General features: G+C 42.8%; 1 protein-coding gene across 16 annotated transcripts in view; it reads left to right on the forward strand.

Annotated features, from left to right (window-relative positions):
* Nucleotides 1-15271, forward strand: part of RBMS3 (RNA binding motif single stranded interacting protein 3) — a 707668-nt gene that overhangs the window by 259784 nt on the left and 432613 nt on the right. For 4 of the 16 annotated variants that reach the window (XM_064704699.1, XM_064704700.1, XM_064704701.1 and 1 more), the window contains exon 1: nt 3315-3830. The exons of the other annotated variants lie outside the window; for them this stretch is intronic. In XM_064704699.1, coding sequence (XP_064560769.1) covers nt 3756-3830 — 75 coding nt within the window. In that variant the 5' untranslated portion in view covers nt 3315-3755. Of the gene's footprint in view, nt 1-3314; nt 3831-15271 lie in introns of those variants that run through there. 16 annotated transcript variants of the gene reach the window in all.

Consider the following 15271-nt stretch of genomic DNA (forward strand, 5'->3'; position numbering starts at 1 on the left):
CTTGCCTTTGAATGCACTTGGCTGTCAAGTTTGCAGATGATGCGCTCCCATTTATCTAATTTCATTTCTAAGCTTTCCATTCAAGGGGTCCTTACTGCTCACCTGGCTCTTGAATCTGCCCTCAGGTCAGTGACAGCAGTGGCAGCAGTGCCTTTGCAGATGCTCTGGGATCTGGCTCACTCCCTGGGTTCCCGAGGCTGGGACTGGCTGGGGCTTCATAATGAGCCCTCCCATAGGAAGAAAAAAAAAGTTGTGAAGTTGCTCACTGTTACTCACTGGGATCGAACAGCTTGTCTTTTCTTTTGAGGAACATTTATACTTAACACTCGGTAGGCAAACTGCTATTTCAGTTTGCAAGTGGATTCAGTTATTCAAATGCACAGGCCAGAAAATGAAGGGGATTCTATTTAAACAGTGTGCTCCCAAGTCACAGATGATCTTTTTGATGTCTGTATTTTGCAAATGGAAATTTTCCATTTTCCAGCACTAGCATTTGTTCAGAGGCTGTATGCTATCTAAATCTGCTTTTGTGGCTGTTCATTTGCATTTTTGCTATGGTATATTGCCTCCTGTCTTCTCCCCTTGGCCCCCCACTCTTTTATATTGAATTCCTATTTCTGCTGCCTCCACTCTGTCTTGCATCTCTGATGACTCAATCATGCAAGATGCTGAGCACTCAGGGCAAACAGCAGAGGCTGCTCAGCACCTTGTCAGGATTACAGGTGAAAAGGGAAATCCAAAGCATCTGCATATTGAAGATTTTTGCTGAGAGAGAGCAGATGAAAGGTGGAGCTGTCCCCCACTCACATAATAGTCCCACTTCTGTAGCTTCCCACCTTTTCTCAGTTGCTAGAACTGATGGAGCTACTAGCCAGTGCATCTGATGGAAGAAGTGTGTGTAAATCTTAGGTTGAAATTTTATGGCATGATTTGAAATACTTTCAGTAGTCAGATGATGTAGAGAAAACAGCCCTTCCCAGATTTAAATTAATGACCATGGAAAACCTTGCATGTTCATGTAGCTTTCTTGGTCAGGATGCAGAGTTTTCTACTTCCCTTAGTATTTATCTTTTATTTCACCCTGTACACATAGGTTCTTTCTTCTCCCAAATCTGGTTACATCCACGTCTACAAGCCAACCGCTTAGCAAGAAAAACTGCGTTAATATCCTCAGGGAAAATTGAGAAGGTGAGGAGAGAAGCACAACAACTTAATTCTGGCAGTTGAAAGAACAATCTGAAAGTTGTCTCGGCTCTAAGTATCACATACAGTCAAGTAATCACTATTCACTTCTGCAGATCCCAACCCTCAAAAAGTCTATTTCACCCTCAGGGAAAGCTGGGCGGGGGGAAGAAGAAAGTGTAAGCAAGAGTATCATGCACTACAATGAGAGACAGACTATTTAAAGCTGAGCAGTGATACAGACCGTAGGGCTGGGAGGTGGGGATTGCAGACTTCTCCTCCCATTCTATATTTTTCTAAATTCACTTCTCAGAAGAGAAGATGAATGAAAAAGGGGGACCCTCAGAAGAGGGACTGCATGGTCCTGGCCAGGTTGGAATGATAATACTAAAGATAGGGAATGAAAATACTCAATATTTTACCCAACCAGGCTCTTCCTCTGAGTCTGTTGGGAACTGGGGCAATGGTAGTGCTCCACAGGCTCGTCCAGGTGTGCAAGAACCTGCTGAATGCCTGCACAGTGCTCTGGGAACAGAGCACTCGCTTCCCAAAAGTTTATCTCCTGCCACAGGAGGCAAATACGTGTGTGAGCATGGCATGGTGTTCCCACTGTCTGGCAGAGGGCTGGTACCTCAGCAGCCACGATTATGAGTGCCTGGTGATGAAAGCACAGTGCACAGGCAGTATTATAAACCTGTGTATGGTTTCCCGCACTGCCCTTTTGGACTGGCTATGGGGCAGTTATGGGAATCCATAACAAAACCCTCTGCTTATGAGAACAGCAAACTGCCAGAGTAAAGCGTGATATTTCCATGTTCCTGTCATGTGCAAGCACGTGCCCACAAACCAAAACACAGCTGGCAAGTCTAATTTTAGCTCTACCAGCCTTGAGAAATGTCCCTTTAAAGACATTCTTTTTATAATTCCTTTTTTTTTTTTAAAGCAATTTGGTTGATAATGCAGCAGCTGACAATCCCACTGCCATACTATGGATGATTTAAATAAAAACAAAAAGAAACTGCTGCCCCACATTTTTTCCCCAAAAATTTATAAATAGGCAAAACCACTGTAGCAAGGCCTAGCAATCTGATGACATGTTAAAGAAATAAGTATTATAAAAAAAGAGAAACACTAGGATTTGTGTACAAGAGGAAACATTTTGTTATTCACGCGCATTTTTTTCCCCTGATGATTTATAGCCCTGTTGTAAAACAGACTCTTCCTTCGAGTCTTTCGGAGGATAAATATTTGGGATGGCGGTGCTGACACAGGTCCTGCACGCCTGGGATCCGTGGCAGGTGTGGGGCTCTCGGCCGGACGCGGGGGCCACACCTGGCCCTCACCTGGGCCCGGGCTGCGGCAGCTGCGTGCGGGGGAGCCCGGCCGAGGTAAACGCAGCCGTGGGTAACTTTTGTGGCACGTCTGGGCGAAGGCACCCGCACGTCAGGCCGGCCGAATTTCCTCTTTACCCTCTTCCTCCATTTTGTTCCAACTTTAAATAAACCAAGTCTTATATAAGCGGTTTAACAAAGTATGTATTTAATATGTCTGGCCCGGGGTCGCCTCTCCGCGAAGTGCCGGATGACGGTGCGGAGCGGTTTTCTGAAGGGGGAGGACGGCGACCCGGCTCCGTCACCTTCCCCCTCTCGTTTGTTAAAACACATATATACATATATTAAAGATTAAAACAATAAATATAAAGCCGCGTTTCGGGGCTGCTCTCCCCGTCCCCCGCCCCGCGGCGTTGGCGTTTCCCGGGTCCCAGGGCCGCTTTCCGGAGCTGCCGGTCCGGCGCGGGCGCGGAGCGGGCGGGAGCGCGGAGGCGGCCGCGCGGCCTGCGCCGACCTCCCGGGGGAGCGGCGCGCCGAGGTCCCTCCCACCGGCGGCGCGGCGCGGAGGGGGTTTGAATGAAAGACAGGACGAGCCCTGAACACCATGTCACTCCGTGAAGGAGGCAGCGGCAACTAGGCTGGGGAAGGCTCTTCCCTCCCCCCCCTTTTTTTATTTTCTTTTTTTTTTCTTTATTTTTCTTTTCTTTTTATTTTTTCTTTTTTTTTCCTTTTTTTTTTTTATTTGGTTGGAAGGGGGGTGGGTGGGGAAGCGAGAGGGGAGGGCTCGAGAGCGGGGCGAGCCGAGGAGAGGACGAGGAGAGCGAGCGAGCGAGCAAGAGAGCGAGCGGCTCTGCGGAGATTTGGAGTTGCACTGTCTTCCCGGCTCCTCTCGCAGGACGCTTCCCTCCCGAGCCGGGCAGCGGGCACCGCCGGAGGCACGCTGCTGCCAGCGGGGGAGGCGGGCTGCTCCCTGCGGGCACCCGGGCACGGGGCTTCCCCCCACGCACGCACCCCCGGCCGCACACACCCCTCCGCGCACACACACACGGACACACACGTATATGTTCGTGCGGGCGCGTTTTTGGCTGCGCTGGAAGTAGCGCGCGGTAGACGGCGAGGAAGTCTCGGCAGCCTCCTCTGTCGCCCGCGCTGTCAGGAATAGCGGCGTGAGAGGAAGAAAGGCCCTGGGGCACTACACCCTGCCAACGAGTTCCCCGCACCAGCCAGAAGGACTCCAGCTACATGGGCAAACGCCTGGACCAGCAGCCAATGTACCCTCAGTACACCTACTACTACCCCCACTATCTCCAAACCAAGGTAAGGGCTGGCGGGGCCGGCGCCTGGCGGGGGATGGAGAGCGGAGCCGCGCGAATTGCGGGCTCGCCTCTTCTCTTTGGCGATTTTTCTGTCTCTTTCTCGGGTTTGGTATCACACAGAGCAGAGCTGGTAGGCAGAAAGCAGGCGTGAGAGAGGCAGGAAGGTTACTGTCTGCCCTCCCATTTATTTCTTTATTTCTTTTAATTTATTTTTTTTTTCCCAAGGGCTGCTGGCGTCGGCTAATTCCTTTTATTGTTTGGGGAGAACAGTGCGGTTAACGCTATCGTAACAGCGGGCAGGTAGTGTGTTTGTTATAGCATGGGATAAAGATTGCTCTGGACAGCATCGGACATAAAACACTTTTGGTGGATTTTCCAGGGATCTCTACGGTTTATTCACAGCTTAGAAGAATTTTGCTGTTAAAAAAGCCGTCTGTGGCAACTCAAACTTTTAATCAGCTGAGGAGGAGATGCTGTGGAGCTCGGAGGAGAGCTCGGAGCTAACCGTCTGTAAACCTGGTGGAGTTTGTTTCGATGCATTGCACTGGTTTTAATATTTTATTAAATATCGAGGATGATATGGCTGTGGTCTGTTGCATTTAAAAAGGTCTAGAAATAGAGGCTAACTACTTTTGGAGAGAGTATCCAAGCGCGGATGCTTCCGTTTTCTTTCTTCTTTTCTTAATAATTTTTAAAATGCCAGCAGACTGGAAAGCAGGCCGGCCTCTCCAGAGGGGCTGGGTGAAGTCTATTCTACCTGGCCATGAGTTAGTTAATTAAAGCCTTATTTTTATAAAGCCGTTGTATAATAGTCTGCTCTCTGAAAAGATTTCCTGTGACCAAAGGACAGTAACAAAAGAAAGCCCTAAACCGAAAGTTTGCAAACCCTGTCAGGACGCTGTATTTGGAGGGAAGAAAAAGGAAAAAATACACACTCCACGAGGTGAAGTGTGACCTCACAGCCACAGATTAGCAGTTTCAGTAAATAAACGAGCATCCTTTAGGAGGAAAAAGCCAAGGCAGGGCACACACACGTGCATATGGTACTGCGTGCAAACATACACATTGTGCTCCTGTGGCAAATTTAACACATGGGACATCTGATGTGTGCAACTGTGTGTGGTGAAGTGCCACAAGGGAGGCTGACTTCTCCAGACTTTTGGTTTGAAGCATGTTGATCTGGCTGCGGTTGGGAAAGGATAAGTTATATTCCTTGTTAATAAAAATTACTTTCCCGTTAACGTTTATAGCCTGACTACTGCATTATATAAATTAACTAATTGTAAAAACTGTGATTCAGGCTGGTTGGAGTTGTGATGACACCAGAAGCACTCAGTATGATTACAGCCTTGTAATTCATGGCAGGGTTACCTCTCACTTCTTTGCTCTGCTGTTTCCTTCGCTGCATTGTGCAGATATTTTTTCGGTATGAAATTCATCCTTTTTTAAATTTTGTATTTTGGCGTGAAATTTATCATTTCTCCACCCCTTCCTTTCAAGGTCAATCCAAATAGCATTTTACCTTTGTGACCATTTAGTGTGTAATGTTGCTGTTGCAGCAGCAGCCCGTCACTAGCTTGACTGCAATATTGCCTATAGCTTTAACTGTTTGGGGGATTGGGGGACGCAGGCTGATGCTATTCCTCAAAACCTGGCAAGCCAAGGACATGAAACAATTGATGGTGTTTTTTTGAAAGAACAATAGCCTCGAGTATTGGAGGAGAAATATTGGACATTCCATCCCTTTTACTCACGTAGCTTATATTTTGCCAGTTGTCCTTTTTCTTTCTTTTTTCTTCATTTTTTTGACTTTGTAAAATAAGCTTTTTGTGAGAAAATTAGCCTTATATTTGGGCTTAAAGTAGAAAAATAGCTTTTCTGTACCATGACTTTTTATTTAACCCCTTGCTTTAAAAAACAACTTAAGTGCATTTTTATAGCCGTTATAACAAATTATCAACCCCGTGAAAAGTCATGTGCATCAGTCTTGGCACACTTGCACTATTACAATAAGGACAGGTAAAATTTCAAATTGGTGATACGTTTTATATTCCTTTTCCTTGGTCCACAGTCAAAGGCGTACATAAACTCTAAATAAACACACATACACGTGCGTGTGTATATATATATATATATATATATATATTTGTGTGTGTATGCACAGATGCAAGTATTTCTCTTCTAAAGACTATGAGACTTTAAAGTAGTGCAGACAGGCAGCATCTGGATTTTGTTACCTTTAAGCTAGCCATCAGCTTCTGGGACGTTTTAAAGCAGTTAGATCCATTGTATGTCTAAAGCTAATAGTTGGGTAATCAAATAATCTTGTGGTGGAGAGCCGTATCTTTTATCATCCCTATTGGAGCAACACATATAAATAAACCTTTGTATGATTCCAGCCGGCCTGAGAACTTCAGCTTCTTATTTTCCAAAAACTGCTCTTTGTACCAAGCATGGTAGGATTCAGCTCTACAGAAAGAATGTGTTTTTATGCTCATAGTCATGCATGCTGGGGCTGGGAGGGTGTACATTCATTTGTAATTAAGTAGGAAATTCTAGGCTTTCTTATGGCATGGTACAGCTTCTGAAATTCAGAGTGGCAGCGTGTTCAACAGGCAGAGTTTGGGAATTCACGTTCCCCAGCATGTTTGGGTGAAGTGCTGCTTTTGCTTTGCTTGTTTGGTGAAGTTGCCTCGGCTCTCCGTTGAGAAGTACCGCATTACTGTACATCACGTCCCTCTCACGGGGGAGCTCGGAGCTGTGCAGGATTCCAGCCTACAGACTCTGTGTGTGTGTGTGTCTTCTAACGTGGCTAGCACGTTGCTGTGCAGAAAGGGTGTAAATGAATAGCTATATGGGTAATGGGATTATAAATAGAAAAAATGGATTCCATATGTTTGTCAGATTGCTTTAACTTTTTAGAGTTTTGTGGCCATTTGTGGTACACAAAGCATGCACTCGTTCCATTTATTTGTGCTCCTTCATTATCAAATGCCACCACTGAAGCTAAAACTTTAATTTCAGGTTTAGGAAAAGCCATTGTCATCAAAAAAGAGAAGAAGGGGAGGGTGCCAGTCCTTATGAGACAATTGCAAGGAATTTAATATGTCTCTTAAGGACAAGCACTGAGTTTGAGGCATGACATAACCTAATTTCTGTTTTCGTGTGACGCTGTCTGACAACTTCGGTTTGAACGTACAGTTTTGGAACTTTTTTAGGCAGATGCTGAGAGTGTGGCAAGAGTCCAATTGTCCTAGGAGTGGAGTTTATTTCAGAGTAAGTGTTTCTGGTTACTGCTGTAAGCGAAGCATAGTCTTGTGTTCTTGTTGCAAGAAGTATTGCAGGGAAGTGGTTCAGCTCATGTATATCTGATGAGAATCTGTGGTACTTTTTCATTTTACTTTGAGATGTTAAGAGAATTTCCTTAGCTGCATCCTTGCTGATGGCGTAACAACTGGTTTAGAGGAGTACGTTGCAAATTGTCACGTAGAATGTTAATGATGCCAAATCTTGCATTATGGTCTGAATTTCTTTCTTTTGTTTCTTGCTTGCCAAAGCAAATTCTTTTTTCTTTGCCATTTAGCACAGAAGAAAACAAAAATAAACACTATGAAATATCATGTAATGAGAAAAAGGGGAGAAAAATACTAACTCGGAATATATTTGAAAGAGTCTCCTTGATTTAGTAGGTGAGGTGTTTTATCTTTGTCCTCTGCAGCTTATGATTAGACCTCTTGCTGGGGTCAGCTTTCTTTGCAAACAGTCTAGTGAAAAAACCTGAATCACTTGGGTAGAAAGGAGGAGGTGCCACAGTTACCTGTCGACAGGAATTGTTTGGTTTACGATCTCTCTACCTGCACTCGGGGTAGAAATATGCCAGTTAAGCAGCTATTTCCGTGCGGTTTGCTTTCATGCATTCTCCAGATATTTCCTACTTATTAGTCATGGTTTGGGTCTGGTAGTTTAACTCTCATGGTGTTGACTCTGTAACCCAGTCGGATGGCAGAAGCACCCCAAAACAAGAGGCAGTGTTTACAGTACCTACTGTACCTTTTCGTCTCTGTATACCTGATGCATGCATGTACATAAGCAAAAGGAACAAGTGTGATTTCCCAACACCTGCCTGAATGAAACCTCATCTCTGTGGCTGTGAAAGGGGTGCAGACTAACCTGCAAGCAAGAGGGCTTAATGAGCCTCTTCCTGAAATGACAGATCCATGCCCCAGCTGAGTGAAAAACAATTTGGGAGTTCCAACAGGTGTACTCAGAAGAGTTTAAGTTTGATATAGTGATTTTATGGGCACACACTTAGGTGTGTGTTATATCTCCTTTTTTACATTTTTAGGACATCTTTTGGTGTGAGGGAATTGAGGACTTCCTTCAGTTGTGTGGCATGAACATACCTTCCTCCTTGCTCCATCAGGCTCTTTTAGAAAGTGTGCATTTGGAATTGGTGCAAAGCTCTTGCCTCTCTTCACCTCTTACCTACCAATCCTGTGCTCTTTAGCCACTCACGTTTCTGTTTAGCGGGTTTACGGCATTCCCCACTTTTGGCCATCTGGCCATACAGAAGGCCTTGAAGAAAGCGTTCCAGATACGGAGATGCCTGACAGGGCTTCTCTGGCTGGTAGTGTTCAGATTGTGTTTGGTGCCTGGTGTGAAGCAGGGGTCAGGTGTAAGGAGTAATTCATCAACCACACACTGATTTCAGGCTGCATTTCCAACCATCTGCAGCTTGGATTGCTGCCAGAGCTCAAAAGTCTAGCTGGAGCCCATGTGATCATGCCAAAGTAAAGGCAAACACTTGCAAATAGAGAAATGCATTTCTAGGAATGAAGTTTGTTCGCACTTAGCCCCGTTTGATTCAGTATGTCACAGCATGTTTTAAATGCCTCAGAGAGCTGCCCAAAAGGAACACAAATTCATTTAAATGCCATTTAAAAGTATTTCAGCCTGGCTATGATTTTGATGGTAATATTAATATCTAGCTCTAGTATTTGCCAATTGGCTTAAACAATAAGGAAGATAAGTGTTCCTCTGAAAAATGAAGGAATATATGAACTCATTTGCTTTCCGTTTGTCCTTGCATTCCTGGATAAAAATACTTTTGTTGTTTTAAGGGACACGATGATATGTATTGTTAAAATGGTGTTAAATTTCTTGATTGATCTTCCTTGCATATGTTGCCTCAATGGAAGTCTGTTTAAATTAAAAACTAACCAATTCACAAATACCCACAAATGAAAGCACCAAATAAAGAAGAGGAAAAAAACCAAACCAACAAACAAAAAACCCCAGACCAAACCTGTGGAAAAAGAACATTCAGATTTTTACTACTTCACTTACATATTATGATATTCTATGACTATTTATTTTGCAACCAGATATTTTATTTCTGTAATAAAAGATGGAAGCTGCAAGTATTTGCCAGATGAGGCTACAAAGATCTTGCTGTGGCGAGTGTGTTAATAGTTATAATTTAGAATGCCTTTTACAAGGTGCCCTTTCAAAATGAAGTGCAGTGGTTCAGAAATGAACTGGTTTGGTTTTTAATGCATGAAGTCCTTTCTAAGAAAGCATGATGGTATGCTTGCACTTTAATTCAAGTATCTTGGTAAAAATCATCAGACTGTCAGTTCTTAAATTTCCATGAATTAAAAAACAGATAAGAAAGGCTGCATTTCAAGTAGGATGTCTGAGTTCATTTCAGGTCTTGCTGTGAGTAGTCTGCATAGTATTCCCTTTGCATGTAATTGTAAGCAGTGTTTTCAAATTAAATTTAATTTTCATTTATTTATTTATTTATTTAGGAGTGGGAAGTAAATTTTCCACTATCTGTACTCCAGGCAGGGACTGAGTTTGCTTGCAAACAATGACATTCTGGACTGTCCAGGAAGAGGACCAGACTTTTTAAAAACACAAATAGTCTGATTGTATTTTTTTCCTTGAAGAAAAGAATTTTAGTGCTAGAAATTTTATGTAGAGGAAAATAGTTAATATGGCTCAAGAATTTGCTTCTAGTGCTGCATTAAAATTGTGTTTTGTAACAGTCTCATCAGCTACAGCTGTATGTGATTAAATAGTGTAATATCAAAAGCATGTGTGAATAAGAGCTTTTATGATATAGTTGTTCCATACCAAAGACTGCAGATGGGCAGAGAAGGGAGACAGAGAACAGTGATTTACTCAGATATTGTCAGAGCCTATACTCCGAGTATTCCTGTTTGCAATTGCTTTCCCAATCATATGGGCAAGATCGAGTAACAAAGGGAAGGTTAGAAGTAAAGAGTTTTACAAAGAGAGCTAGTCTAAACAAGCAGGTATCAGCCCAAGGATGGTGTGTACTGATGCAGAATGATGTACCAATATTTTAAGTAGAGGATTAACAATGATATTATTGAATAGAAGTTATAGTGAGAGGGATCTGTTCTGCTGCCTTTGAAAAATCAATGAAAAAGATTCAGTTGTCTTCAGCAAGACAGAATCAGGCCCACAAAGCACATACCTATCACCATGGCAAAACCAGGACAGCTGAACAATATGCAGGTTTAAAAAAAAAACAAACAACCAAACAACAGTCACAAAAGAAATAAAAACAGTAAATCAAAATGATCCTACTTTGTGCAAGGGGCTGAGGACGTAGCTCATCTGATACTTAACATCATTTTGTGTTTGCTGTGGCTGTTATTTCTATTTAACATTATTTCTCGTGATTTATAATTTTAGAGAATAAGCAGCATAAACCAGATGCTTTGTCTTTCTGTCGGTTTCTCTCTCTGCCAGTTCAGATATGATTTATACAGAGGGGAAGTCTAATTGCCATAGGAGATGTCTCACATGGAGCCCAGTGCCTATAATGAAGATTAACAATTTCAGTAAGAGGCTAAGTGCACTTAATCCACAAAAAAGTATCAGAGAACTGTTTTTGCTTTTAGTTATGTAATTCTTAAGATAAAAATACTGTAGCCTCTTTGAAATTTGAAACAAGTCAGTTTTCTGTGTTGGGCTTTTCTGAAGATACAATGTTTCTAAATGGAGAATATAAGCAGAGATTGCTTGTCCTATCTGTAGCTGCAGATTGGAAGTTCCTGTTGAATTCCTCATACTGTTTTTTTATATTTTGTTGGTTTATAGCAAAGTCCAAACTGGAAGTTTTTTATTAGCTGAAAGACTTCAGGTCTGATATTGTCAAATAAGAGAAAGAGATTATTTTTCCTGCTTTTTTGGATGGAAAGACTTTTTTTCTCCCCCTTCCTTCCTTCTTTCTTTCTTATTTGTCTTGTTTGTTTTTGGGCTTGCTTGCAACCATGGTGGAAATAAAGTGCTTATTTGTTGTAAAGTTAACTTCAGTATCAAATGTGTTAGTTTATTAAAAAGTAAATATTTACATTTTTAAGTGCTGCATTTGTGGTATATTTATGCAGATGCAATTGTTTGGACAGATTTTCTATGAGGGTTCCTCTGTTTTTTGTATTGACTTCATTCAGATGCAAATGAATGAAATAAACCACCTGACGTATATAGATCATAGTAGAAGCCAGAAGACACATAAGATTGCATGTTTACAATGTAAAGCACTCTGATATTTTGTTCCTTGCTGGTGTCTTCCTGACACGTGTTTTATACTTAGTACCATGTGGTTGATGGTGATTTACGTGCTGTCATGTTGTGGAAGTGATGTCACTCCTGCGTGATTCAAATTCATTCAAGAGGATAAGTTGTTGAACAGATTTGTGTTCTCCCCTCCCCAAGTATAAATCAACCAGCAGGGTTTTTTTTTTTTTTATAATTCTATGAGTTTGCATTCATAGACTTAATCCTGAAGCTGTGCTTAAATACTCTGTTGCAGAACGTGGCGTAGTAGAGAGGGCAAGTCTTACTGGTGGACCAACATGGTGTTGTTGATTTAACTGATTTCTCATTTGGCTTCTGTTCCACTCCCTTCCCCACCCACTTTCACAGCCCTTCCTCTGCCCAGCTATATTTAGAGAGCAGCCAGGCTGAGCCATTCAGAGTTCAGCCTGGATGCTGTGCAGGAGCCTGACCTTTCCTCCTGCCGGTGGGAGACGGCAGGGCTGGATCAGCCATCAAGTCTCGCTCGTGTGTCTTGCCTGTGAGAGACTCTGGTTATTTGGAACAACATCTGATGCAGTCTGGTTGCCTTCCCTGTTGAGAATCTGGCCACATTTGTGCCAGGGTTATGGGAGGGTGAAAGGTAGACCGAAGATGCAGTGGATAGGGCAGAGAGCTGGTTTGGATGTGCAGTCCCAGAGCTGGCAAAACCTTGCAGTGCTGCATTGGTGACTTGTGAGATGAAGGGACATTAGGGAACTTCAGACGGAGGCGTTTCACCAGAGGATGAAATAAGGGAGCCTGGTGTACCGCTGCATCACAAAAGGTTTTTAAAGCTAGGTATCCATAGTTACAACAGGAGAGTTAAAATCTGGATTTCAGGGACTCACCTGGTGTAATGTCCTCCTTCCCTTTAAAGAAGAAAGTGTTTGGCAGTTCTTAAAGCTGGAATGATGTGCCTGTGTGAATTCCCCGATGCTCAGAGAGCTGCCTGTTTAAAGTTTGCTCTATTTTCCCCTCTTGCTCTAATTTTTCTGTGGAAAAAAATGGCATTGCAATTCTTAGCCATATAAGGGACTTGTTAGTTTCTTTATGTGGTTGGGAATTGTTTCTTCTTTTGGTCTTCAAAGGCTGTTGCTGCTGAGTATGCTTTAAAGGGAAGGAACTACTTGCTTAGACAAAGGCACAATCCTTATTTCTTCTCTTTCTCACTTCTCTCTGACCTTTTATTGGGGACATGCATATAAATAAATTCTGCTTTTGGAGTCGTGCAAGTTGATGGATACTCTTACAAAGAGAGAAGCATAATGGGAAATGCAGTCTTCATTTCTGTTCTCTCATTTTGTAGTGATGAATTTGGTTTGGTGCCAGTTAGTAAGTACATGACCTTTTCCCTACATCTTTTGATTCACGACAGGGAGTGTCAGAGCCATGTTAGTGATCTCTTGTTACAGCTTTTAACAAACTATGAAATATTAAAAATGAATTAGGTCACTTGGAGCTCGGCTAATATGTCAGTGATGCAGGGTGGCGATTTCATATTAACGAGGCGTAACACACAGCTTAAAATACAAAATTCAAATTTTTGTGAACACAGACAGCAGGGACATATCGCTTTTAAGTCAGGCCATTTTTATCTTGAAAATGTAATCCTGTAAAGACAAACCAAACAAGATATTTTGCAAAGATGGTGTTATCGGCCACATTCATTTAGTGTTCATTCCAGAAAATCTATCAGCCTCAGCCTAATTGGAGCTAAGTTTTTCAGCGTATTTACTTTAAGATCAGAACTGCCGACAAGGTTTCTTTTAGTATCAGCTGAGATGTGTCTACACAGCTGTCGATGTTCTGCTTAGCTGCTATGCACAACCTGATAATCTGCCACATGTAACTGAACGGTGCAATATACACTCGTTTGGTGTGCAAATGACACTTCTGGAATTGTTTAGTGAAAGGGAGACTGCTGATAAAAATGTGCTGTGAACAGTACAATGGATAAGGCAAAAAATAGGACTGATAGGTCTTAGAAAAGCCTCTGCCTGGTTTTGCATTCATGAAAACTACCTTTAATACCACTCTATACCTGCAAGACATCAGAAAATTCAGAGGCACTGCAGTCCTTCAGATGTTTGACAAAGCGTGCAGCAGGACTTGGTAAGTTGAAAGCTTTACCTAGGCTGTGTTAAGATGACGTTTACTGTGTCAATGTGGAGCTGCACTAAGTGTACTGTTAAACAATCCTTCATGAAAACAAGCACAAAGCAGACATATTGCTGTGGCCTTTAGCAAAGCAGCTGGGAACTTTCTGCCTGGGGGAGCATCACACTCCTTGCGTTTCACGTTTGTGCTCTTTGTGTCTCTTTGGAGCTTTTGCCTCCTAAAGAAACACATGGGTTGGTCCAAATATTTCCATGTCCTCCTTAATGTTGCTTTTACTGTGAGTGTCAGCTGGTGGTGCAAGATGGGATAATAATAAAGCTGGCTGATGTATGGTGACTCCATGATGACAGTAATAGTACATGCTGATCAATGATGTGACTGCCATTGCCTCACAGATACAGGTGTGCAATGCACCAAGTTGTCTTGAATTTTGAGATTATGGATATAATTCCTGTCTCTAGGAACAGCTGTGAGAAAGATGTAGACTCCTGGCCCACCAGGAAATACTTGTTATCTGTGTGATTTAGAAGCCTTGCCGGCCACTCAGTTTCTGCTTTATATCTCTGCCATTTTATGAAATCACTGTAATTGTATACAGTTGTCCCTGTGCAACATGCAATTTCCTCTAGTTTGAAAAGCTTTCAGCTTAAGATTGTCTAAACTTAATAGCATAAACATTAATTTACTGTGTTAGATGGGTTATTGGGTGTTTTTAGCATGCATAAGTCTGGCAGTAATTGTGCTGGACAGAAAAAATAAGTTTTGTTTCCTTCACTGTCTGCCCTGCTTTGACTTAAATGGATCCCTGGTGATGGTAATATTTAGCATGTAGCAGTCATTTCAATTTTCAGTGGGCTGTATAAACATTAACTAATCTTCAGAGCCCATTCTGAGAGGTGCCTTAAACACCTTATTTGCTCATGCAATGGCTGCATGCAAATAATGACCTCAGAAGCCTGTACTGGATTACCAAGAGTTGGGGAATAGACTTGTGTAGCATCCACACCTTCTCTCTTTGGGCAGAATCTGGAGGTGGGGAATGCTGTTGCTGCTTTATGAGAAAATATGGTGCATGAGTGGTCTAAGAGTGAAGAAAAAGGTAGAAAAAATAATGGGAAAGAATTTTTAGGAGGGGGCATGTTCTTCTATAGTCATCCCAAAGTGTTGAGTGCCCACAGCTTTAGCTGAAGGAGTTCTCAAAGACATTTGACACTAAGCCCAATGTGATTCATGGAATTGCAGGGCACTTTGCAAGACCACTTACCTGAGGCAAGTGGCTGAACCTGCCTGCTGGTTCAACATTTCACCTTCCTCTTGAGCCTTCCTTCTGCCAGGGAAGTGGACAAATGGAGCAGGGTGAGAGCATGGACTTTCTGGAGAAGAGGAAATCCCTGTTGTGTTCCCTGTGTTGGGGAAAGAGGTTGACTGCAGTCCTGCTAAGGTAGCTGAAAAAGATCTTTGTGGTGTTTGGGCAGTGCTAAGAGGGGCAGATCAGGGCCCTGCTTGCAGTGTTTTAGAAATTTGAACAGTGCTTGGCCCAAAAGTTTCCAGGAGACAAAAACTTAGCAGATACCTGGACAAGGATGCAAAGGACTTCCTCATTCTTCCAAGGAGAAGAGAAAAACGCTTTCAAACAGTGCATGTGCACAGCCCCCAGTCCCACTGGCCCTTGCCAGCTTTGTCAGGCACTGATGGGAAGGTTCTAGAAAA

This window comes from Zonotrichia leucophrys, chromosome 2 (assembly GCF_028769735.1).
Source record: "Zonotrichia leucophrys gambelii isolate GWCS_2022_RI chromosome 2, RI_Zleu_2.0, whole genome shotgun sequence".
NCBI classification, from domain to species: Eukaryota; Metazoa; Chordata; class Aves; order Passeriformes; family Passerellidae; genus Zonotrichia; species Zonotrichia leucophrys.